The 22,303-nt window shown below is 36.8% G+C and overlaps 3 protein-coding genes across 4 annotated transcripts; 1 reads left to right on the top strand and 2 right to left on the bottom strand.

Annotated features, from left to right (window-relative positions):
• LOC18778473 (aldehyde dehydrogenase family 3 member H1) lies at positions 6,113-11,923 on the top strand. The gene is made up of 12 exons (XM_007213755.2): positions 6,113-6,441; positions 6,775-6,885; positions 7,003-7,258; positions 8,544-8,612; positions 8,745-8,841; positions 8,990-9,196; positions 9,785-9,900; positions 9,988-10,092; positions 10,399-10,571; positions 10,681-10,771; positions 11,038-11,187; positions 11,509-11,923. Exons 1-12 carry the CDS (start codon positions 6,404-6,406, stop codon positions 11,743-11,745), a joined length of 1,650 nt encoding a protein of 549 aa, XP_007213817.2. The 5' UTR covers positions 6,113-6,403; the 3' UTR covers positions 11,746-11,923.
• Positions 12,220-16,107, bottom strand: LOC18778535 (aspartic proteinase Asp1). 2 transcript variants are annotated; one of them, XM_020561308.1, is made up of 9 exons: positions 15,763-16,107; positions 15,341-15,558; positions 15,109-15,226; positions 14,483-14,706; positions 13,538-13,762; positions 13,289-13,427; positions 12,875-13,075; positions 12,710-12,782; positions 12,220-12,630 (listed from the first exon to the last, which is right to left on the bottom strand). In XM_020561308.1, exons 2-9 carry the CDS (start codon positions 15,553-15,555, stop codon positions 12,518-12,520), a joined length of 1,308 nt encoding a protein of 435 aa, XP_020416897.1. In that variant the 5' UTR covers positions 15,556-15,558; positions 15,763-16,107; the 3' UTR covers positions 12,220-12,517. The 2 variants fall into 2 exon arrangements, with proteins under 2 accessions (XP_020416897.1, XP_007211687.1); XM_007211625.2 differs by lacking the exon at positions 15,763-16,107 and having other exon boundaries at positions 15,341-15,718.
• On the bottom strand, positions 17,026-19,094 carry LOC18779811 (NAC domain-containing protein 2). Its single transcript, XM_007211689.2, has 3 exons — positions 18,783-19,094; positions 18,212-18,492; positions 17,026-17,979 (listed from the first exon to the last, which is right to left on the bottom strand). The coding sequence occupies exons 1-3, from the start codon at positions 18,946-18,948 to the stop codon at positions 17,548-17,550; spliced, it is 879 nt and encodes a 292-aa protein (XP_007211751.1). The 5' UTR covers positions 18,949-19,094; the 3' UTR covers positions 17,026-17,547.

Genomic DNA, 22,303 nt, shown 5'->3' with positions numbered 1-22,303 from the left:
TCGCAAATCTAAACTCTGATTTCTTAATAAACACACATTGGCAAATAGGACCATTTGTGTATCCTTCCTTCAGTAAATACTTACTGAGACGATTGTACCACATTCGTCCAGATTTTTTTAGCCCATATAATGATCTTCTCAATTTAACTGAGAACATGCCCCGTGGTTTATTTCTGGCTGTTTCAGGTAGCTTGAATCCTTCTGGGACTTTCATGTATATATTTGTATCCAATTCTCCATACAGATATGCGGTAATGACATCCATGAGTCTCATTTCAAGTTTTTCTGAAACTGCCAAACTTATTACGTAACAGAATGTAATTGTGTCCATTACTGGAGAGTACGTTTCCACATAATCAATTCCAGGCCTTTGTGAAAAACCTTGTGCAACGAGTCGCGCTTTATACCTTAAGATCTCATTTTTCTCATTGCGTTTTCTTGTAAACACCCACTTGTAACCTACAGGGTTCACATAGGGTGGAGTTGGAACAATAGGTCCTAAAACACTCATTTTTTCCAAAGAATTTAATTCTGCCTGGATTGCATCTTTCCATTTAGGCCAATCTTGCCTCTTTGTGCATTCATCAATAGAGCACGGCTCAATATCATCATCTTTTATGATCTCAGCAGCCACTGAAAATGCAAATATATCATCGATGATAATCTCGTTTCTATTCCACAATTCATCAGTGGACGTATAATTTATGGAGATTTCTTGACTTTCAAATACAGTTGCCACTCCAGGGGCACTTGTCTCACCAATAACGTTTTCCTTTTCAGGAATTACCTGTCCCTCTTGAGGGGCATTTGAATTATGAATTGTGGGCTCTCCATTTATTTCATTTGGATTCATTTTGGCCATCAACTTCCTCTTTCGAGGAACTGAATCTTTTGAGCCTAGTGGTCTGCCACGCTTCAGGCGTGCAGCAGATGAACCATTTGCTGGCACATTGCTTTGTCCATTATGGACATCAATCCGTGCGGGTGCATTTGCAGCTGGGATATGAGATTTCGTCACCTTTGCTGCATTATTATATGCATCTGGCATCTGATTTGCAATACTTTGGAGGTGAATGATCCTTCTCACTTCGTTTTCGCATTGAGCAGTACGAGGATCGAGATGAGACAATATGGGTACATTCCACGATAATTCATGTTGTTCTTCAGGAATGAGTTTGCCTTATTCTTTAGACACAGATTTTTCTCCCCCTAATGGTGAGAAGATTGTCTCATCAAAACGACAATCCGCAAACCGTGCGGTAAAAATATCACTTGTCAGGGGTTCCAGATATCTGATGATAGATAGTGAATTAAAACCAATATAAATTCTCAATCCGCGTTGAGGGCCCATCTTAGTACGTTGCGGTGGTGCAATGAGCACAGATACCGCACACCCAAAAACTCTTAAATGTGAAATGTTTGGTTGATTCCCCAATACGAGTTGTATTGGAGAATATTGATTGTTGGCGACGGGCCTCAATCGCACAAGTGATGCTGCATGTAAAATGGCATATCCCCAAGCAGAAACTGGCAACTTTGTTTTCATTAGCAAACTGTGTGCTATCAACTGAAGACGCTTAATTAAAGCTTCTGCCAAGCCATTTTGAGTATGCACATGGGGAACATGATGTTCAATGTTAATGCCTAGTGACATGCAGTAGTCATCAAAAGTCTGAGATGTAAATTCACCAGCATTATCGAGTCTGATTGACTTAATGGGGATAATTTGGGAATTGGGCTCGTAATTTAATTATCTGAGCCAAAAGCCTAGCAAATGCCATATTCTGAGTGGACAAAAGACAAACATGTGACCATCGGGTAGATGCGTCCACTAAGACCATAAAGTACCGAAATGGTCCACATGGGGATGAATAGGTCCACAAATGTCCCCTTGAATTCTCTGCAAAAATGATGGAGACTCAACATCAACCTTTGGTTGTGATGGTCTGATCACCAACTTCCCTTGTGAACAATCTTGGCAAAAGATGTCACTTGATAACATAATGTGTTTAGTCAACAAGGGATGTCCTTTAGAGTTGGTGATGATCCTGCGCATCATGGTGGATCCAGGATGACCCAACCTGTCATGCCAAAGCTTAAAAGCATTTGAGTCAATGGGCTCTTGGTCCATGACACTATGTGCCTCAATTGTCCGTATGGTTGTATAATACAACCCTGATGAGAGCGCACAAAGCTTCTCCAGTATACGCTTTTGGGTATCACTGGAGGTAATGCAAAGATATTCCATGTTTTCCTCTTTCTTTGTTTCAACATGGTAGCTATTCAAACGTATATCTTTGAAACTCAACAGATTCCTTTTGGAGTTAGATGAATACAAAGCATCTGGAATGGACAGTATTGTTCCATTTGGTAACATAATTTGGGCTATTCTTGAGCCTTCAATCAGATCTGCAGGACCTGATATGGTTGTTATCTTTGCTTTCGTAAGCATTAATTTTGAGAAATACTTCCGATCTTGAAGGATCGTATGAGTAGTCACGCTGTTTGCGAGACAAATATCTTTGCCATAGCCTTTGTTTTGAGGGCATCCATAATTTACATCCATGCCTTCAAATAAGTAAAAATAAGCTGAATCAATAAAGAAGAAAACATTGCCACTTTTATTGGATTGAAATGAAAATTAAACAACATTTCAGCTAATACAAATAGTACATTAAGAAATTTAATCTAATTCGGACCCATAAGCTCCATTCCCTCTTTCAGCAACAAAATCATAAACATCCAAATGCGTTTTGTTTAGCTGACGCGATATTTCTGATGAGCCATCTGTGGCTGGTGGAGTATGATCAATGTAATTTATCTCCACTTTCTTGTTCTTAAGTGAAGCTTGATAGAGATCCGCCAAATGCTTGGGCATACGACATGCGCGCACCCAATGTCCCTTTGCACCACATCTGTGACAAGTGCTTTCAACATTTATAGGCACATGGCTCGTCTGTGTCTTTCCCCTATTATGGGATGCATTTTTGCCATTCGTGGATGGACTGCTCCTTGGACCTAAACCATCTGAACGAGCACCACGATCTTTTCTGCTTCCTTGCCAGCGGCCACGCTTGCCCCTTCGCCCACGTTTGTGGATACTGCCACGAGATGAAGTGGCATTCACTTCCTGAGAAGCAGCATTTATTTCAGGAAGTGGTGTTGAGCCCGTTAGGCGAGATTGGTGATTCTTTAATAAGAGCTCATTATTCTGCTCAGCTAACAAGAGGCAAGATACAAGTTCCGAGTACTTCTTGAAACCGCTATGTCTGTATTGCTGCTAAAGGAGGACATTTGAAGCATGAAAAGTGCTCAGAGTTTTTTTGAGCATATCCTCCTCAGATATATTTTCACCACATTGCCTCATTAATGAGGTAATTCTGTGCATAGCAGAGTTATACTCGGACACTGACTTGAAATCTTGAAATCTCAAGTGAGTCCATTCGTATCTAGCTCTTGGGAGAGTCACCATCCTCTGGTGATTGTATCTTTCACCTAGAGCTTTCCATAGGACCAACGGTTCATCAACCACCACATATTCGCTTTTCAGCGCTTCATGGATGTGGAGGCGAAGAAAGATCATGGCCTTCGCATTCTCTTCAGGCGAAGCATCATTCTCATCTATAATTGTTTGTCCGAGGCCATTGCTCGTAGATGGATTTTGGCATCCAGGACCCATGATAAATAGTTGTCCCTAGAAAGGTCCAAGGCAGCAAACTCTAGTTTTGCCAAATCTGCCATTCGAAACTTTAGGCTCGGGATCTGGGACATTAAGCCACTTATTAATAGGAATTTCAAGCACTCATTATTCATGTATATTAATTGATGATAAAAATAAAGTGCTATGAATTTGCTGGTATGGACGATAAACCCGCACTATACCTTAAATAAAATTAAATGTGCGGTAAAGTAAATTCATAAAGTAAATTGCTTGCTGTATGGACGTTAATTCCGCACCATACTTTAAATAAAAGTAAATATGCGGTAAAGTAAATTTATAAAGTATGAGGGTTAATTCCACATCATACTTTAAATAAAAGTAAATGTGCGGTAAAGTAAATTCATAAAGTAAATTTCTTGCTGTATGGACGTTAATTCCGCACCATACTTTAAATAAAAGTAAATATGCGGTAAAGTAAATTTATAAAGTATGAGGGTTAATTCCACATCATACTTTAAATAAAAGTAAATGTGCGGTAAAGTAAATTCATAAAGTATGAGGGTTAATTCCACATCATACTTTAAGTAAAAGTAAATGTGCTTGTATGGGCACTAATTCTGCTCCATACTTTTTAAATAAAAGTAAAGGCAGCTGTGTGGACGATAAACCCGCGCCACACCTTTAAATAAATATTGTTGTATGGGTAATAAACCTATTCCATACCATAAATAAAATAAATATGGGGATAAAAACCACCACCTAATATATATGAAGTGCATAATATATCATATATTGTGAGCAATATAACTGTGCCACTATTCAAGATATAATATATGAATTTTAAGATCACACCATCACTTTATTACAATAATTTGTGTTACAACGCGATGGGTAAAAAATTACACCACCATAAAATAACAGGATGGGGTATAAAAATCGCGTCATTCCAAATTACGTTACAAAGAAGTAAATTAAACAAGCATGGATGAAACAACATAAAAATTGTGAGAACACAAAAAAGAAAGTTTGCATGTCGTCGTAGTAGTAAAGTGAGAGTAGACATATGACAGAGATGAGACAGAGAAATATCCACATAGTGTTGAGTTGGGAAAAATTCAGAAATAAAAAGGAAAGACTATCGTGCTGATAACGTGTTATAGAACTAGAATAATCAGAGTATGAGAAGTACCACTGTAATATTGTGAGTGGAATTATATTTCTCTTTGTGGTGTTTACACTGACAGAATTTCTCCTCATATAGACTTCACTCTTTCTCTTCTCTCTGACTCTGACTCTATTCTCTTCTCTCATTCGTGTGTATTTACAAGCAAATATAATGTCTATTTATAGGTAAAGCAAATGACTTTTAAGAGAGACATAATGATTTCTCCCCAACATCATAATTCCATCTTTTGACTAATACCCTCTAACTTTATCTATGTGGGTTTCACTTCTTTATAACAGATGATAAACCTTAGATTATATTTTTGAAGCAAGACATAATAATCTAGCCATACAAATAATTACTACATAAATTGATTATGTGCCTATTTTAAAGCATGTTCTTTTTTTTCTTTTTTTTAAAATATGGAATGTCTCATAGGAAAAGATAAGTGGTTATTAAGATGATTTGTAAATAGTAAGTAAATTAGTATTGATTTTACACATCTTTTTACAGTTTTTATTGTTTAACAAAAATTTGTGGGCTTCTATACATGTACCGTCAGGAGTAAAATTCATGGATCCGACATTGCTTGGACCCGCCATTGCCTCTCGAATGCACTGGCACTCGTATAGGGGAGTTTGTAGGAGGGGTGGGCATCAATTCTACTGAATCAAACTGTAATTATAGGTTTGGTTTGGTTTGGTTTGGTTTTAACTAAGAAAAAGTCAAACAGTTTAAAAATCAAACCGGACTATATATGGTTTGGTTTAATTTTGAGCTTTTGTAAACTGATCAAAATCAAACCGGACCGTTTATGTGTATATTTATTTCTAATTAGGTAATAACTATATATGGATATTTGAATTGAGCTATATTAGTTATTGAAATTTGAAGTTTTATGGCATGTTGAACTTTAGGATTGTTTCGTACTTTAAAAAATAATTTAAGTATGGAACAAATTTTGAATTTGTTGGTTGTAATTGAGCTAATAATGTTGAAAAATATGCAAAAATAAAAATAAAAATTGGGCTTAGGCCCAAACCAGCATAACCAAATCGAACTAAATTATCTTAAATTGATTTGGTTTGGTTTTCTTCATGACTTTTATAAAAATTGAACCGAACCAAATTGTTATATTGTAATTAATCCGACCGTAGTTTTCAGATAAAACTGATCTAATTCGGATCGTGCCAACCCCTACTTTGTAGCCCGACTCAGCCTATGGGAGCTTATGATGCGCGTTTCCTAGACCCACCCACCAATCAAGTTTCTGAAACATTATCCGCTTCTGTTTTCAGCGGCAGAGAAAGCGTCGTATTTGCTCGTAATGTTGCTATTAGCTCTCTCTGTGGCTGCTGGTCCCTGCGGTCCTGCACCTAGCTGCTATATGCACGTACTACTCTGCTTTCCCTTTCCCTGCATGTGGGGCTTCTTCGCTCCTGCGTGCGGTATACACTTTCAAAGCTTTCAAAGACACTGCCATTGATGAAACAGCCATAAGCTAGCTAGCCATTGAATCTCTCTCTCTCTCTCTCTCTCTCTCTCTCTCTCTCTCTCTCTCTCTCTCTCTCTCAACCATGAAAAGCCTATGCATTGATCTTTTTAAGAATTGCAGGTTCTTCTTCTACTCTTACTTATTCCTTACTCTGTCTACTGTTCAAATTAATTAAAGTCATTTATTATTTTATATCCATTATTTTCTTTTGCTATCATTATATTCTAATGTAGAGATGCATTAATTGAGTTCAAATGATCCCACAAGTGACAGTGTAAGTTATATTGTTTGTTTCAATTTTAATTGTTCTAAATGTTTATTGTCCTGCCTCCTAATTCTTTGAAGAGCCAAAAATTTAATTAACCTTGCAAGCTAGCTACCTATTACTGAATACTACTTATAATTTAATTGGAAGTACTTATTTTAATTTGCTTCCTGTTCTTCTAATTACAGTGCAACCAGTTTGGCGGGTACTAGGAGCAGCAGAGTTTTAACTTACAGGTTTCAGAGAACCAACTATCAGACGCATCTGCCCTCCACCAAACTTACATTCTCTTCCTACTCGTAAGATCTCTTTTTGTCCATAAACATGCATTCATTTCGTTCAATTTGTATATATTATCATTTCTCAAGTAAGTTTCTTCTTCTTACATCATTTTTGTTTGTTTTTTCTGTTTCCAGTACTAAAACTTGCTTTGCAACTCTATCCGCTGTAACCTCGGAGGTGGAAGAAAAGCAAACATTCAATCCTGACAAAGCTGGCGAGCTAGTTAAGGAGCTGCGGAACAGTTTCAATTCGGGAAGGACGAAAAGCTATGAGTGGAGAATGTCACAGTTGGAGAACATTGCAAAGATGCTTGAAGAGAAAGAGAAAGAGATTACTGAAGCTCTCTACAAGGACCTCTCGAAGCCTGAAGTCGAAGCATTTATATCCGAGGTCTCGTTCTTTTCCTTTTCTCCATGCTGCTGATTAAATAAGTTCTGCTTCCTTTGTTCTTCATACATAATATTCCCAGTGTGTTTTCCAGTGCTTGTTCATATCATACACTACAATTTTGAATCTGAAAAACAAAACAAAGGTCTATTCTAGAGGCTACAGGAACACTGATTTAGTATCTGTCAATGTGATACCCCAATTATGTTGGTATGCATATTATACGAGCATGTGTTACAGTCCCGCATCGATCTATTCTAGAGGCTATAAGGACATTGATATGTATCTGTCAATGAGATATAGTATCTATTATATGTATCGAGGGCACAGAGAAAAACCAATTTGAGCCTTGACAAGGTCCTCAGAATTTATTATATGTAGAAAGTTGTTGTATTAGTGATGATGTCAAGTGTAGGCTTGAGCATCCAGAGGAAATGTTTCTGTAGCTCAAGCCTGGACTCGTGGGCTTAAGTATTCGGTGCGAGTTCTGGTTTTCTTCTCCTGATTTGACATATTCTTTAGCAATTTTTGGTATCCATTTCCTTCTCCTAGTTTCACTGTATGACATTCTCTATTGTGATTTAGGGTTTTAAGAAGCCTATTTATATATGTCCTTTAGAGTCTTAGCCTTTGTTTTGGGTTCAGTTACCGAATTTAGTGTTTTATCTCTTATAGGGTTGAGACAGACGAACTGAGGGCAAAATCTGGTGTCTTTGTGGATCACCATTGTCATTGTCATCACCTATTGGCCTAACTTGGTTTGGGGTTTGTTAAACTCTTACATTGTAGGAATCTAGTACAATATTCTTAACAAGGAATTCTAAGAATGCATAAGTAAATGTGCACCTAACAACTCAGGGAAATTTGAGGAATTTTAGAACGAATGCAGAGAAACCTTTTCTCCAAACCAGAAATTACACTCCAAGCAGTCCTGGCTCATTGTTGCTCATGCAATCACACATGTAAACATTCTTGTTACTCAGAAAACTTTCTTTGAGGAAACACAATCCAGAAAACATCATAAATCAGCCTTTCATCCACTCTAAGGATGGCATGGTCCCCATAAATGCTCAGGAGATGGCATGGATATTTGTTGCCTTGTTTCGACCTGAAGCTCAGTGCGCTATATACACTTCTAATTGACTCCTATTTAGAGGCTCTAAGGCTTATAGTGGGACTACCCCATTGTTTAACACAATGTTTTTACTGTATATAAGTTTGTCATAAATATTTTTGTGTATTTCATTTTGCATTGTACTAATAAATATGGATTTTTTTATTAATGCAGATTGTTACTGCAAAATCCTCATGTAACGAGGCACTGAAAGAATTGAGACAGTGGATGATTCCCCAAAAGGTAATTAGAGTAAATATCCGTTGGGTCAAGGATGACAAGTCCTCTCATCCACTCTTCTTCCGGACCAATATATCCTCCAATATTTACTATAATAAGTGAAATATAAAGTAAATTTGTTGGTGTGCATTTCAGGTCAACACTTCAATTACAACATTTCCATCATCAGCAGAAATTGTGTCAGAACCTCTAGGAGTTGTGTTGGTCATCGCAACATGGAACTTTCCCTTCTGTATGTTAATACGTTGCAGCGCAGTTCAGAACTAGCTAGTTATAGATCACAAGTTGCATACTTGTCACCTTGTCGAAGCTTCCCCACCAAATGTTCATATAGATTGATGTCTTTTTATAACACGTGCTGTTTTATTTTTATTTTCCAGTGTTATCTGTTGATCCAGTCATTGGAGCTATTTCAGCTGGCAATGCGGTTGTGCTAAAACCTTCAGAAATTGCTCCAGCTACATCTTCACTTCTTGCAAAATTAGTAGAGGAGTATTTAGATAATTCAGCTGTAAAAGTTGTTGAGGGGGCTGTTCCAGAAACAACTGCACTTTTAGAGCAGAAGTGGGATAAGATACTCTATACAGGTTATCAAACTTTCAAATGATGATCTTCCTCAATTTTATATGAGTTCTTTTTTTAATGGGCTTGTAGTGACATATACTACACTACTCAGGGTAAATGATATGCGCCTCATTATCAATTTCTGTGGTGCTTCCAGAATCTTATTTTTAATTTTATATGATTTTCTGCACCATAGCTTTACCCTTGCCACCACTACTTGGAGGTATTATCTACATTGACCGTAGAGGTTTCCATAGTTCGAACTTGAGATTCATTGCATGAAAGGTTGGCCCTTATTTCGGTAGGCTTTTCTTAATTGTGTGCCGTGTATCAGTGAGTGAACATGGGTTAGTGAACATTTGCAGTCCTAGGTAAGTTCATAGTTCTTTTCTAATACGTAATAACTTTACGTTTTAATTCTAAGTATGACAAGTCACATAGAGAAATGCGTGGTTCAAATTCAAAATCTGGTAAAAGAAGTTTGGCAAGAGAAGGTTACACTATATGTATACATATATTTAGCGTTCTTCTTACATAGTTCTTTGCTTCGTGCATTGGTTGGCTCCTAACTGGCTAGTAACATACTGACAGAGTATTTGTATACCGTACAGGTAGTGCAAGAGTAGGGCGCATTGTGATGGCTGCTGCTGCAAAACACCTTACACCTGTAATTCTAGAACTCGGTGGAAAGTCCCCGGCTGTTGTCCATTCAGATGTCGATTTACAAGTAATTGGTTCTCTTATCAGGCAACATGAATTACAGTTTCATCTAAATTTGAGGCTTGGCTTTAACTGTTTGTGTTAAACTTTTAAGGTTGCAGTTAGGAGGATAATAGCAGGAAAATGGGCATTGAACAATGGACAAGCTTGTATCGGTGTTGATTACATTATCACTACAAAAGACTTTGCTCCGAAGTTGGTACGATGCTCCCCCTAAGGAAAACTTAAAATTGTGAATAAAAAAAATTTGTATGTTTTTTACGCATTGGTCTCATATTACATAGGGAAACTGTCTCATGTGGCTATACACTTATTTAGTCTCTCCGTCTAATACCTTGACCTTTTCGGTTGGATACCTCAACATGGTTTCAAAGAATTTTCAGTCTCCTCAAAACAGGAAGGTTCACCACAGGTGTGCATGTGTGAGCGCATGCGACTATTTAGCCTCTGCATCACTCTTCAATATGTTTCAGGTTACTTTTCTGAAAGCATGTCTACTTGACAGATAGAAGCTCTAAAAATTGAACTTGAGCAATTTTTTGGGAAAGATCCAATGAATTCAAAGGATATATCCAGGGTAGTAAGCTCAACCCAGTTTAAACGTTTGGCAAAAATGTTGGATGAGGATAAGGTCTCTGATAAGATTGTCCTCGGAGGCCAAATGGATGAGAACCAATTGTGAGTGACAATGACCTTCCTTGCTTGTTAAGAAATGTTACAACTGTATATAAATAGAATGTACAATTCTTCTTAAATGAATTCTCATTATATCATGTATTCGATGCAGAAAAATAGCTCCAACTATCTTGTTAGATATCCCAGAAGAGTCTCAGCTTATGCAGGAGGAGATATTTGGGCCATTGATGCCTATTGTCACTGTGAGTGCTCGAATTACATCATTACTCTTAACATTGACCTAAGAGATTACATTCCGCTCTGGGCTAATTCTTAACCTATGCAAATTGGAGAGATGAGAGCTTAAGATGAGTAGAGGAAAGCCCTCTATTTATTTGTGTGGAACAGGACTAGTCTATTTGTCAACCATGTAAATGGAAATTGAAACTAATTCATCTATTAATTTCCATGTAACTTTGTCATGCTTATTAGCCCCTCTCATTATGTCTTTTTATTAATTGGTCATAAGGTTGAGACGATTGAAGACAGTTTTGATGTCATAAATTCAAGGCCAAAGCCTCTTGCAGTGTATGTTTTCACAAATAATGAGCAGCTGAAGAAGGGCTTTGTGGAAAACATATCATCTGGAGGAATGCTCATCAATGACACCGTTCTACATGTGACTGATTCTTCTCCTCTATGCATACATACATACGTCTTTGCATTTCTGCATCTTCACAAACTAAAATGAAGACCTTATCGTCAACTAATTAAACCGGCCTCCAACAGCTACCAGTCTGAAACTTGCACAAATAAGTTGGCCATTTTCTCTCAAATTGAATTTAATTGACTAAAGCCATATACTTGTCACTATCTCCAAGTTAGCTTATGATACTAGCTTATATTTATTTATGCTTTTACACTAGATAATCAAGTTTAGCTGTATATCCATCTTTGTTAACCAATAAGCTAATTCATTCTTGACATGCATGCTGCGCAGGTTAGCATAACTGGTTTACCATTTGGAGGAGTTGGGGAGAGTGGAATGGGTTCATACCATGGTAAATTCTCCTTTGATGGGTTTAGCCACAAGAAGGCAGTTCTTTACAGAAGTTTTAGTGGAGATTCATCTCTGAGGTACCCACCATACACACCTGAAAAGCAAAGATTGCTCAAGGCAGTGATCAGCGGTGACATATTTAGCATAATCCTGGCTTTGATTGGATGGTCTAAATAATGAAATTAGGCAGGCTCTAGACAGGATGTCTTCAATTCAGTCTTTCTTGTATGTAAGTTGATATGGATCAATCAAAATTAGTAATTATTAGGCCTCTTCAACTGAATAATATGCATTGCAATGTATGTATCTGTAATTGCTGTTCTGGTTACGTTATAATATTGCTTTTCCCTACAAATTTCAGTTTTGTTAAGTTTAAAAGGTTTGGGGTTTAGGCCTTCCCCTACAAATTTCTGTTTTACCAACAGGGTCTAGTCTAATGGAAAAGAGCCTTGACTTGCAGACCAGTGCTCTCAAGTTGGAACCCCCACGGCACCTTAGTAGTGTGTGTGAGCTATACCTCACTGGTTATGTTTCAATCTTTTTTGCTAAAGAAAAATAACTCAACACCGATCACTCTGTCAAACCCCTTCAGTTACCACCTTGACCAAGGCAGAGGTTACAACAGAAGTGTTACATTGTCTCCGAAAATGATAAAAGAAATTGAGAACTATAATTGAGCTCAGCACATTGTAAAGAAGTCAGAATATTCTTCATATGTAACCTGAAGTATACTATATAGTTTTCACCAACATATATGGTTGGAAATAGAAATACCAAGTAGACGTGATTCTACATACATACATGTGAAATATATAAAATGTACATTGGAAATGGAACTATTCCCCTCCAATCCTATATAGTATACAGCGGAGAATGTTTCTTTCTGCAGAATAATTCTCTGTGATCATACGCCATTATAAACGTGCAAGTCTGAGAACCTCACGAAGCATCACCAAAAGCTGAAACTTCTAGACTTGGGTAGCTTATCACAGTTTCCAGGACCCCATCCAATCATCTGCTTCTCATTGTCATAAATCACCATTTTATCTTGCATTGAAATGTCTGTAAACGGGACCAAAAAAGAATGATCATTATTGTCTTCAGAGGTCATGCTTCATAACATACACATGGAAACTCTTACCTCCAATAATGTTAGAATTTTGCAGCCCAACTTCACTACCATTTAAAATTCCCAAGCAAACATTTCCCTTGGACTGCCAGCATATACATCATTAGTTTTCTAACACAGAAAGTGCTTCTACTTGAAATGAAGAAAAATAGGGAGATCATGGAAGGTGAAATTTACCGATATAATTAGATAAGCTTCTGGGGGCAATTCAAACTGCGTGGTATCTTTTCTTCCACTGGCGAATCTTAGTGCTAAGGGCTTGAAGTATGTCTTGACATCACGTATGTTTCTAAATGGCTTTCGACCTTTCCAACAAAGTGGGAGAGTCCTGTCATCTAGAGCTTCTTTTAAAGGTTTTCCAGTTAGTTCTCTTTTCAACTACAATATGACAAGAATAACATGAATCAACTTTTATTCTAAAGTTATATACATTGAATAACAGCAACATTCTGAAAACTGTTAACAGGAAATGAAAGGATGATTAATTTTAGTGAGGCAAAAGCCATAATATGAGGGAAAATGAAAGCATTGTAAGTTCTAGATGTAGGTAATGAAAATGCAGACTAGTTTTTGACAAAGCTCTTAACTCACCCATGAAGTCAAAAATTGATAAGCCTGAGAATTAAGATAAGTGTATGAGCTTCCACTGTCAAAAACCATAACAAGGTTTCTAAACCCAGTAGATTTCCCACCGACTATAAGTTCCGCAAGTCCTGGGGAGTAATGTTTGCTGCATAAACCACAAGGAGAATAATTGGTGCAGGAAAAGATGATTATGAAGCATACATTAAAATAAAACCTTTGTTAGATGAAAAACAGGGTTCAAGAAGGGTTTATTACGCGTAATCAGGTGACATTGGTGTCCAAACTATGCGTGAAGAATCATAAAGGCCATCCCCCAAGAAGAAAAACCCGCCCCCTCGGCCACTTAAACAGTGACCAATGACATGTCGCACCAGACCCTGATTACTAAGTTGTGATACGATGCTAGATTTTCCCTTGCCAAGGCCAAGGACTCCGTCTATTGGATGATAAGATGAACCAGGTAGTTGATCGTATCCACACCTGTAGACATGACATTAAACAATTAAATGATCAAGATCAAGTATGTCAGCAAGTCTAGGAAACATTGGTTTGTGGTGCCTCAGTATAATCTAAGGCTTGGTTTCTGTTTCATATCATATTGTTAAACTTAGTTTATGTTTTCATCAAGTGTCCAATAGGGTACGGTGCATACATTTCATTTTTATCTGACCCAAATCATCACAAGAGGCATCACCATATTGTTAATTCTTCTCAAACAAATTAATTAAACTTGTCAGCTTTAATTCTTCTCACTAAATTACTTCAAAGAAATAAACTACTTATCCACAACAATTAACTTAATCATGTTCCATTCCCAGGAGGACTTTATGATCTAAGTTGCAATAGCAATTATACGCAGTTATTGATCTAGCTACTTACTAGGCAATTGCAAAGAGCTGTTTGTTTAAACAAAGTTTCTTGGGGAAAAAAAACAAAACAAAACAAAAGGGATGGGCACACGATTTGAGCTTAATCCATTGCAAGAAACAGAAAAAAATCTTAGACCATGTAGGCCAAATCAAATAAATAGTTCCGTAAGGATTTGAAGTTAAGGTATGCTATGGCAATTTCTTTCGTTGGCATGGGGATGAGAATCAGGAGGTGATTACTTCAAGAAACACAAATATTTAAGTAGAATAGATAATTAAGCATTGTTAGAGATAATATTGATGAATAATTTAAGCAGGAAAAGTTACCAACCCAAGGGCCAGGTGAGTTGTTCGCTGGTTTCCATTGGTAAAGTTGAGGAGAAAGGCATCCCTTACAAGTACACCAAGGGATGAGCCACCATCTGCATACTCAACCTCATAATCACATTGCTCTGGATTATCACATTTGTGGGAACCCGGTGCATGCAAGGCCTCACAGAGGGGGTCCTTACAGACCACTAGATCATTGTTGGGACGGTAAAATGGATGAGGAGCCTGCAAAGTGCAAGGTAAAAGGATAAATATACGTTAGGACCCTTTTTCCATAACAATTTTTTTTTGTATTAAGAAGGTTTAGCATTCAGGAAAATATGGGACTCGAAAAAAACCATGATTCATTACAATTGGAGAACAGTAATTGAACAATGCAAGATATGAACAAGAAATTCAGCCAGAGAGGGAAGCGATAGATGTCGTATCAGAATCATCATGTAGGAATTAAGCAGGAGAAATGTTGGTTTCTTTACTATCCAATTTTTTTTTTTTCTGTTTTCCATTTGAACTAGAAGCAAGCATTAGTTCCAAACTAGATGCCCACAAGACAGTAACAAGCAACAACTTGTGCATTCTAACAAGAAAAGTTAGTACAATATGAAGTTGTGATTTATAATTAATTACCTCAGTGCATCTGACACAGGGAGCATCACATTGGAGCCATGTGAGATCACTACCAGTGTCTGGATCAAGAAAGTAGGGCTTTGGAGGCTGACCAATGTTAAGAGTGACATTATAAGACCTGCAAAACAACCCCATTGACTTGAGAGAGTTGAAAAGAAACACACTTTTTGTATTTTGATGATTGATTAAAAGCAAACACATGGACTTGCACAAATGACACAACGAGACTTACCCAATAGGGTACACGTTTCCATGAACCGGTAAGACAATGGAGGAGGCTGCGCGGTTGAGCCCCAAAGACGACGTCGCTTCATCCGGTAGCATAGTTTTCCTTCTACCCCGATGGTACTGATCACCAAAAGAAGCTGATGACATAGTTGCAGACAAACCCATCACTAACAGCGACATCAACAGCAACAACCACCCAGACTTTCCCTCCGTTTTCATTTTCTGTTTCACAGTAGGCAATAGAATGAATGAACGAAGGAACAAATTTAAGATAAAAGTGTTATTTTGTCTTTTTTCTATGGGAAACTTCACAAGGTGTTCGATAAAATGACTGAAAGAAAATGGAATATATTCCAATGACGGAATTGGGTGAATGCAACTCAGGACTCATGGTATTGCTTGCTTCCTTTGATTTCTGCTAATTACCTTTCTTCTTCCCTCCAAGTTATTGCAGAATCCTTCTAATCCATCACATTTGAACTGCTTTATTCTTTTCTTCCTTTGACATTGGAATTGCTTGTGTGAATTTTTGCTTAGTTGGATTTTGGAACCCGCATTTGTTTTTTATGCCAATTTTTTAACGAAGATACCAAATGCCAAATGCTTCTTTGCTCAGAGGAAATTACCAAATAACGTTATTTCTTGGAAATTTCTAGGTAACATTGCATTACAAGTACAAAGGTCCCCATTTTGGGCGGAAATACCTGTTTCGAAATTTTTCGAAGTCTACCAATTTCCTAAAGGAGAGGAGGAGGAGCAATAAGAAGGTCGACAAAAGGAGGATGTTTAATTTCATAAAAAGAGTTTTTTTTTCTTTTTTTTCTTTTTTTTCAGTATAGATATGTAGTTTGTTGGAATATAACATGCTACACACCTTCGAGTTTGGATATCATGTTTTCAAGTTTCTTGTTTCCTTTGTGTCTCACACAATAATATTTAACACCTATTTTCAATTTAACTAGTGACTAACGTGAGTTCATTTTTGTTGAGAAAAGATGAACAAAACCAAAATCTCTTCCACCCGTGCTTATACATCTCCTATTCGTACACCCAACCTCTAGTTGTCACTTTCTCCTTTTTTGATATATTCGACATACTTCCTTCACATTTGGTTAATTAGGAGAAGAAAAACCCATAAGTTTTTTTCCCTACACATCAGCATGATAAGAACAACAATATAGATGGCCAACATATTTGTTGGTGTGGCAATCATGCAGACTTAATTACCAATGCCCTACTGACCACAACAATCAAGAAGTTAGGGCACGTTATTAGGATGTGACAACTCAAAGATCTTCCTTGTTGAGTTACAACTTTGAGCACTTATCTCAGCATTAAAAAAAGTAATATCTCTATTTCTTCGTTCAATTTTGTCTCATTGGGTCTTCCTTGATTGAGTTTTAACCAATAAATAAAATTTTCTCCTATAGAAATTATATGAAGGGAAAATCTATGTAAATCATGCGCAAAAGTCCCACATATGTAAGGTCAATATGAAATTACCTTCTTTTTTTCTTTTTTCTTTTTTCTTTTTTGCGAAGCTGAGTTATCCAGGCTTCGAACTTAATGTGTGAAAATTAAAGTTATAATGTAAACCATTGAAAGTTTGGAGTAGCGTCCAAATAGAATAAAGCTTACCTCTGTCTTTACAAGTGATGATATATTTCAGACAATCCCATGGGTATCCATGGGTGAAAATTTACCCTCAAGTGATAAAGAATTCTATTTATACAAGTGAAAGGGCTTCACCAACCCAAAACAACCTATTTCAAGATCAGATGGGCTCAATTCCCACTACAAAACTTCAAACACATTTGTTTCTCTTAACATCAATCAAATGCACTATAATTACACGTCATGCATACTTAAAAAGAAAAATTAAAAAAATTTCTGCTACATAATTCCTGGAAATTGTAACAATTTTCTACCGTAATCATTACGTATTAACATATTATGGAGAATCTAACCCGAGCCCATCAGCTTGATGCTTTTCTCACTGAGCAAGAGCCTTAACCACAGGTCCTTTTATGACATCATAAATTCATTTGGTCTCTAAACCAACTTTAAAAGAATATTAGGTACTAAATAAAATAATAACGGACCTACGTCAAGGGCCCTCTCCAATAGCACCGCACAAGTCCGGCCCATTCTTTTTTTTTTTTTTCTCAAATTTTTCTGGTCCTGCCACTTTCATAACCCAACAAGTTTGGTTTAAAATTGGGTTTGTAAGTAGGCAAACATGTTCTGCTGGTCCATTTGGTACTGAGGCTGAGCAGCGCCAAAAGAGTCAAGAATATCTGAGAAGCCATCCATGTAATTGATGAACTGATTATCAAGGGTATTAAAGGAATTCTCTAATTCATCACCGCTCCATTGTAGCTCACTTTGGACCTCCTTCTCCCACGTGACCTCTGGCGACAGCACGTGCTCCGAGCAGCTAGAGTAGTCCGTCGTCTGCTGCACCCTCGGTGCTGAATCCATCGACGACATATCCGTATGGGGTGGTGGCATTTGGGTCATTTCTGGTTTTTGCTCATGCAATATTTCTGGGTATTTGGTCATTTTACTGCGCTCCATGGCAACGTTATATTTCTCTATGCTACCTTTCTTGTTGTATATTCGGCACAGCACCCAATCATCAAGCTGCAATAATACATAAAATCAAATTAGCACAATATAAAATAAAATTTGCAGACGTGTGTTAGATCAGTTGACCAAGATAATGTAATAACCTTGTAACCGAATTTAATCCCCGACCTCATATATTAGAGTATTTTACAATATCGCATCGTTTATTAAAATGAACCATTTTAATTTGAAGACATTGAATAATTAGGTAAAAGTCAATAACGTGCAAAAGGATAAAGTTAGGTACCCTCAAGTTGTTGTTGTTTTTCTTGGAAGCCGACCTATCGACATTTGCAAGGCGATACTCGTGCATGATCCAATTGGTTTTAACTCCTTTAGGAGCTTTGCCAGCGTAGAACACGAGTGCCTTTTTAATCCCAAGTGCCTTGGGCTTTCCAATGTGCTTGTCTGCCCCGGTCGCCTTCCAGTACCCGGTTCCTGCTGCCCGGTTCGGCCTTGAACCGTTCGGATATTTTCTATCCCTTGGCGAAAAGAAATACCACTCTTTTTCTCCATAAAGAGCCATATCTGCAAAAACAACGACAAAAATTGCAGAAAAAAAATTAAAAAATTGAAATTCAAAGTTCCCAAATTGAAATCACATCAAACCAATCAGAGAAAAAATTTCAACCAATCCAGAGTTCATAAAACAAATTTTTTTTTTTTTTTTTTTGTTGGGTTGGGGCCAATTGAGATGAAATCCAGGTGACCCATTAAATTAACCCAATGAAATCCAGTGATTCAATCAGAAATGGTGAAATTGGAAATGGGGATTTGACCAAAAATAAAAAATTGGAAATGGGGGAATTTATTTATACCAGGTAGCTGCCAAGGATCAAACTTGTAAAGATCAATCTCTTTGATGATGGGAACAGCGAGAGGCTGCCCAGCACATTTCCGGCACAAGTAATAATTCACCAACTCCTCGTCCGTTGGGTGAAATCTGAACCCTGGCGGTAACTCCAACTCACTTCCACTTCCCATTTTTAGCGTTTACTTTTTACAGCTCCCTTGCTCTTGCTTGCCCTTGATCTTGCTAGTTGTAGATCGCCTTGAATTTCTTCTTCTGGTTTAAGCTCCTCTGCTTCTAGTTTCTTCTCGGATTTGGAACGATGGGTTTTTACAAGACTCCGAAGCCTTTTTATATACCCGCCCGCACGCTCAATAAAGACACAACATTATTCTTTTTCTTTTTCTTTTTTTTCTCTCTTTTTTTTAATTTTGACACGTGGGTTCAGAGAGAGAGTGAGAGAGAGGAGGTGGAGGGGCTGACCGCAGCCAGTCGACGGTCTAACCTGAAGGTGCCACGTGCGCATGGGCCACTTTCAGCTTGCTAATTGTGTCATTGCTTTCGTCACCTATTTTGGACGTTCCTCTCTCCGCTTTTTTAAATCCTGCCTCTACTGCATCGTTGACGGTCGTCCTCGATCTCCTGTTCCGCGAGGAGTTTTTATTTTGTGCGGTCAGCGAATCACCATTTGCCACGTTCGGTATGTGGAAGACTTTTTGGTCCAAGGGGAAACTGCAGGACGACCGTTCAACTGCATGGATTTGGAGTTTCCTTAGCCCGCACGCATGACGTATGGAACAAAACGTCATGGCGCTGCTGGATCATGGATGGATCCACAATTAACTAATCCAAAATTCTACGACTCACCAAACAAATCATCTCTCTCTCTATCTGGAACTTGCGTTCTGCCGCATCACATAATCCTTTTCTTTATTTTCCATAAGAAACAAAATTACAGGGAAGATACTTATGAATGAACTGCCAACATTTTCAATATCAAAATAAATCTCAACGTGAATACGAATAATGCTATACTTATTATATTTTTATATTACATGATGTGATATGTACATATTATATGTCACATCAATTAAATCAATATGGTAAGAGTATATTATTCCATTCATATTAACAATAGTATTTTTACTTATGAGGAACGCATATTTAAATGATTTTGATTCTCGCTTATTTTGTATTTACTAGAATATTAGTATTAGAATTATTCTAATTTCATACTTCCTATATCTTTATTACACATAGTGAATTAAAAATAATGTGGATTCTATATTAAAATCTATAATTAAATACCCTCAAAATCATAAATGGTATCCCCTTTTTAATTCTCTTTTTACTAAGTTCACAGATTCATGAATTCCTCCATTCCTAATAAATAAACATATGATTATTACCTTGAATTTGCTAACCCGTATGTGTCTATATTTACTTCTCTATAAACATGTTAAAATTGAAATTGCTCAAGTTGAAAAAAGAAGCCTTCGGATATTTCTTACGTGGACAAAATATGCCAAGGAATATTATTAGTAGAACTAGAGGTTAAAATATGATTCAAAGCTGTAGTAGAATATCCTGCAATAATTAATTTTTTTTTTATAATTTAAACGTATTGCCCTTTAACCATGCTACCATGCTCAAGGGCTGCAACTTCAAATTGAAGGACGTAAGCATGACTAACAGGGTAAGTTCCATCAGTATTAACATTCGCAATATGATCTCTAATAATAAAGTGAATCTTCATCTCCGTAGTTTACATTATATTAAAATATAATATTATTTGTATAAAAATAAAAAATAAAAAATAAAAAATAAACAAAAAATCCAGCCGCAACTTTTTAAGAACTTTTCACGCCCATGACCATTGAAGTTTGATTTTTAAGATGTTAGACGGGGTTCCTACTTATTTTTTCTACACCACATCCACATGTGTCTTTCCTCAACTCCTAATTTTAAAAGTCTTTCAACTATAGTCCGTACTGTTTCTTCTCTAGTGCTCTTTTTCTTTGTTCTGCAGTCTAAAAGAAAGTAAGGAACTCTCGTTTGGTATTTTATTTGTATGCTCTACCACAAACAAAAGTAAACTTCAAAAAATAAATAAAAGAGTTTTAAAAGATTTCACTTTACAAGCGAAAACTTATGAGACACACATGCCTGAAAAGATTAAAATAAAAAAAGATTTGGCATAAGTCGCAACGTTTCTTCTTATGAACTTTGGCTTAAGATAAGAGCTTTTCACAAATAGACTCATTCTAACATGACATATTATACAAAAATCGTTATAGAATTCATTTTAAGAGAAAAAAAAACACAAAATTAGTCACTTGTTATTTTCTAATTGTTTCTTAGTGTGTTAAAATTTTCTAAAAACCACTTAAAAAATGATAAATTGCTAATTTTAGATTTTTCTGTCTAAATAGACTCTATATGAATTTTTGTATAATATGAATAGAATATTAGACAAATCTTTAAAATAAAGACAGAGAGCGAGAGTAAAACAAATTTGAGGCAGCCATGTGAATAGAATATTCCATATGAATATTGAAAAGTGAAAAGGACACGACAAAATAATAATAATAATAATAAAATGTCGACTGGGAAACTTGGGGAGCAAGGAGTGAACCTTTGTCCGGGTTCATAATGTCGAAAAAAGTGGCGCGATGCATGTGAACCTCAACATAGAAAGGTGTTGCGTGACGTGGTGCCTGACGTATATATATTTATGGATAAACAATGCATGTGGAAGCAGGAAGCTACTTGGAGCTTGCTTGGCTTGCTTTGTTTAAGATTTATGTGGACAAAGGGACCCACCATCATCGATTCATATTCAGATTAGTGCTCTTTTTCTTCAATTTCTTTCAACTTGTCCAATTGCTACGACTTTCCTCCACAACTTGGTCAACAGCATATCCATATCTAACTTCCTCCGTCCATAAATTTTATGTAAACATACTAAGGTTTATTTAATTTGAATTCACGTTAAGTCTCATTTTTATTTCTAATAAATTAAATACGAACATAACGAGGGTTTACGTTAAGTTTCAATTTTATTGTTTCATGATGTGAGAGAATTTATTCTCGATTGCTAATTGATTATGAAATGAAATCTCAACTTCTTTATGATATCAAAATAAGGTTATTCACATGTTATCCAAAACCATACGAACACAAGATCTCAAGTTGCCATTTATGGATTGTAATGATGAAGATCTCATGTTGTCTTTAATGATTTAAAATGGCCGCCGTTTTGGTTTTTGGAGCTGGTGATTAGGAATGTTGCTTGAAAACATCACTCTCACTAGTAAATGGTGGGATTATAGTAAAGAGGTCCAAGTGAAATGAACATGTTGGGGTACTAGTCCAGTCGTTCTCAGTTGGGTACTTGCTGGGAAGCTTCTGTATTTTTCATACTAGCTGTCAATATTGACCAATTAATTAGTACCTCTCCCGCTTTCTGGTCCTTTCCCACTCCCAACCCCTTCCCCTCCCAAAACCAAATTATTATTACATATTAAAGAATATATATATATATATATC

The sequence above is a fragment of the Prunus persica genome, chromosome G4, assembly GCF_000346465.2.
Source record: "Prunus persica cultivar Lovell chromosome G4, Prunus_persica_NCBIv2, whole genome shotgun sequence".
Lineage (NCBI taxonomy): Eukaryota > Viridiplantae > Streptophyta > Magnoliopsida > Rosales > Rosaceae > Prunus > Prunus persica.
The sequence above is the reverse complement of the archived record's forward strand: the minus strand, read 5'-3'. Positions and strand labels throughout refer to the sequence as shown.

What these genes read in the sequence shown, in the direction of transcription:
- LOC18778473 (XM_007213755.2), top strand. Translation starts at nt 6,404, where the DNA reads ATGAAAAGCCTATGCATTGATCTTTTTAAGAATTGCAG. An exon ending in AGTGGATGATTCCCCAAAAG is followed by an intron (nt 8,613 to 8,744) that starts GTAATTAGAGTA and finishes TGTGCATTTCAG; the next exon opens with GTCAACACTTCAATTACAAC. An exon ending in GGATAAGATACTCTATACAG is followed by an intron (nt 9,197 to 9,784) that starts GTTATCAAACTT and finishes TATACCGTACAG; the next exon opens with GTAGTGCAAGAGTAGGGCGC.
- LOC18778535 (XM_020561308.1), bottom strand. Translation starts at nt 15,555, where the DNA reads ATGAAAACGGAGGGAAAGTCTGGGTGGTTGTTGCTGTTGATGTCGCTG. An exon ending in CCTGTGTCAGATGCACTGAG is followed by an intron (nt 14,707 to 15,108) that starts GTAATTAATTAT and finishes TGCACTTTGCAG; the next exon opens with GCTCCTCATCCATTTTACCG. An exon ending in ATCAATTTTTGACTTCATGG is followed by an intron (nt 13,076 to 13,288) that starts GTGAGTTAAGAG and finishes GTCATATTGTAG; the next exon opens with TTGAAAAGAGAACTAACTGG.
- LOC18779811 (XM_007211689.2), bottom strand. Translation starts at nt 18,948, where the DNA reads ATGGGAAGTGGAAGTGAGTTGGAGTTACCGCCAGGGTTCAGATTTCAC. An exon ending in TGATCCTTGGCAGCTACCTG is followed by an intron (nt 18,493 to 18,782) that starts GTATAAATAAAT and finishes TTGTTTTTGCAG; the next exon opens with ATATGGCTCTTTATGGAGAA. An exon ending in AAAACAACAACAACTTGAGG is followed by an intron (nt 17,980 to 18,211) that starts GTACCTAACTTT and finishes GTATTATTGCAG; the next exon opens with CTTGATGATTGGGTGCTGTG.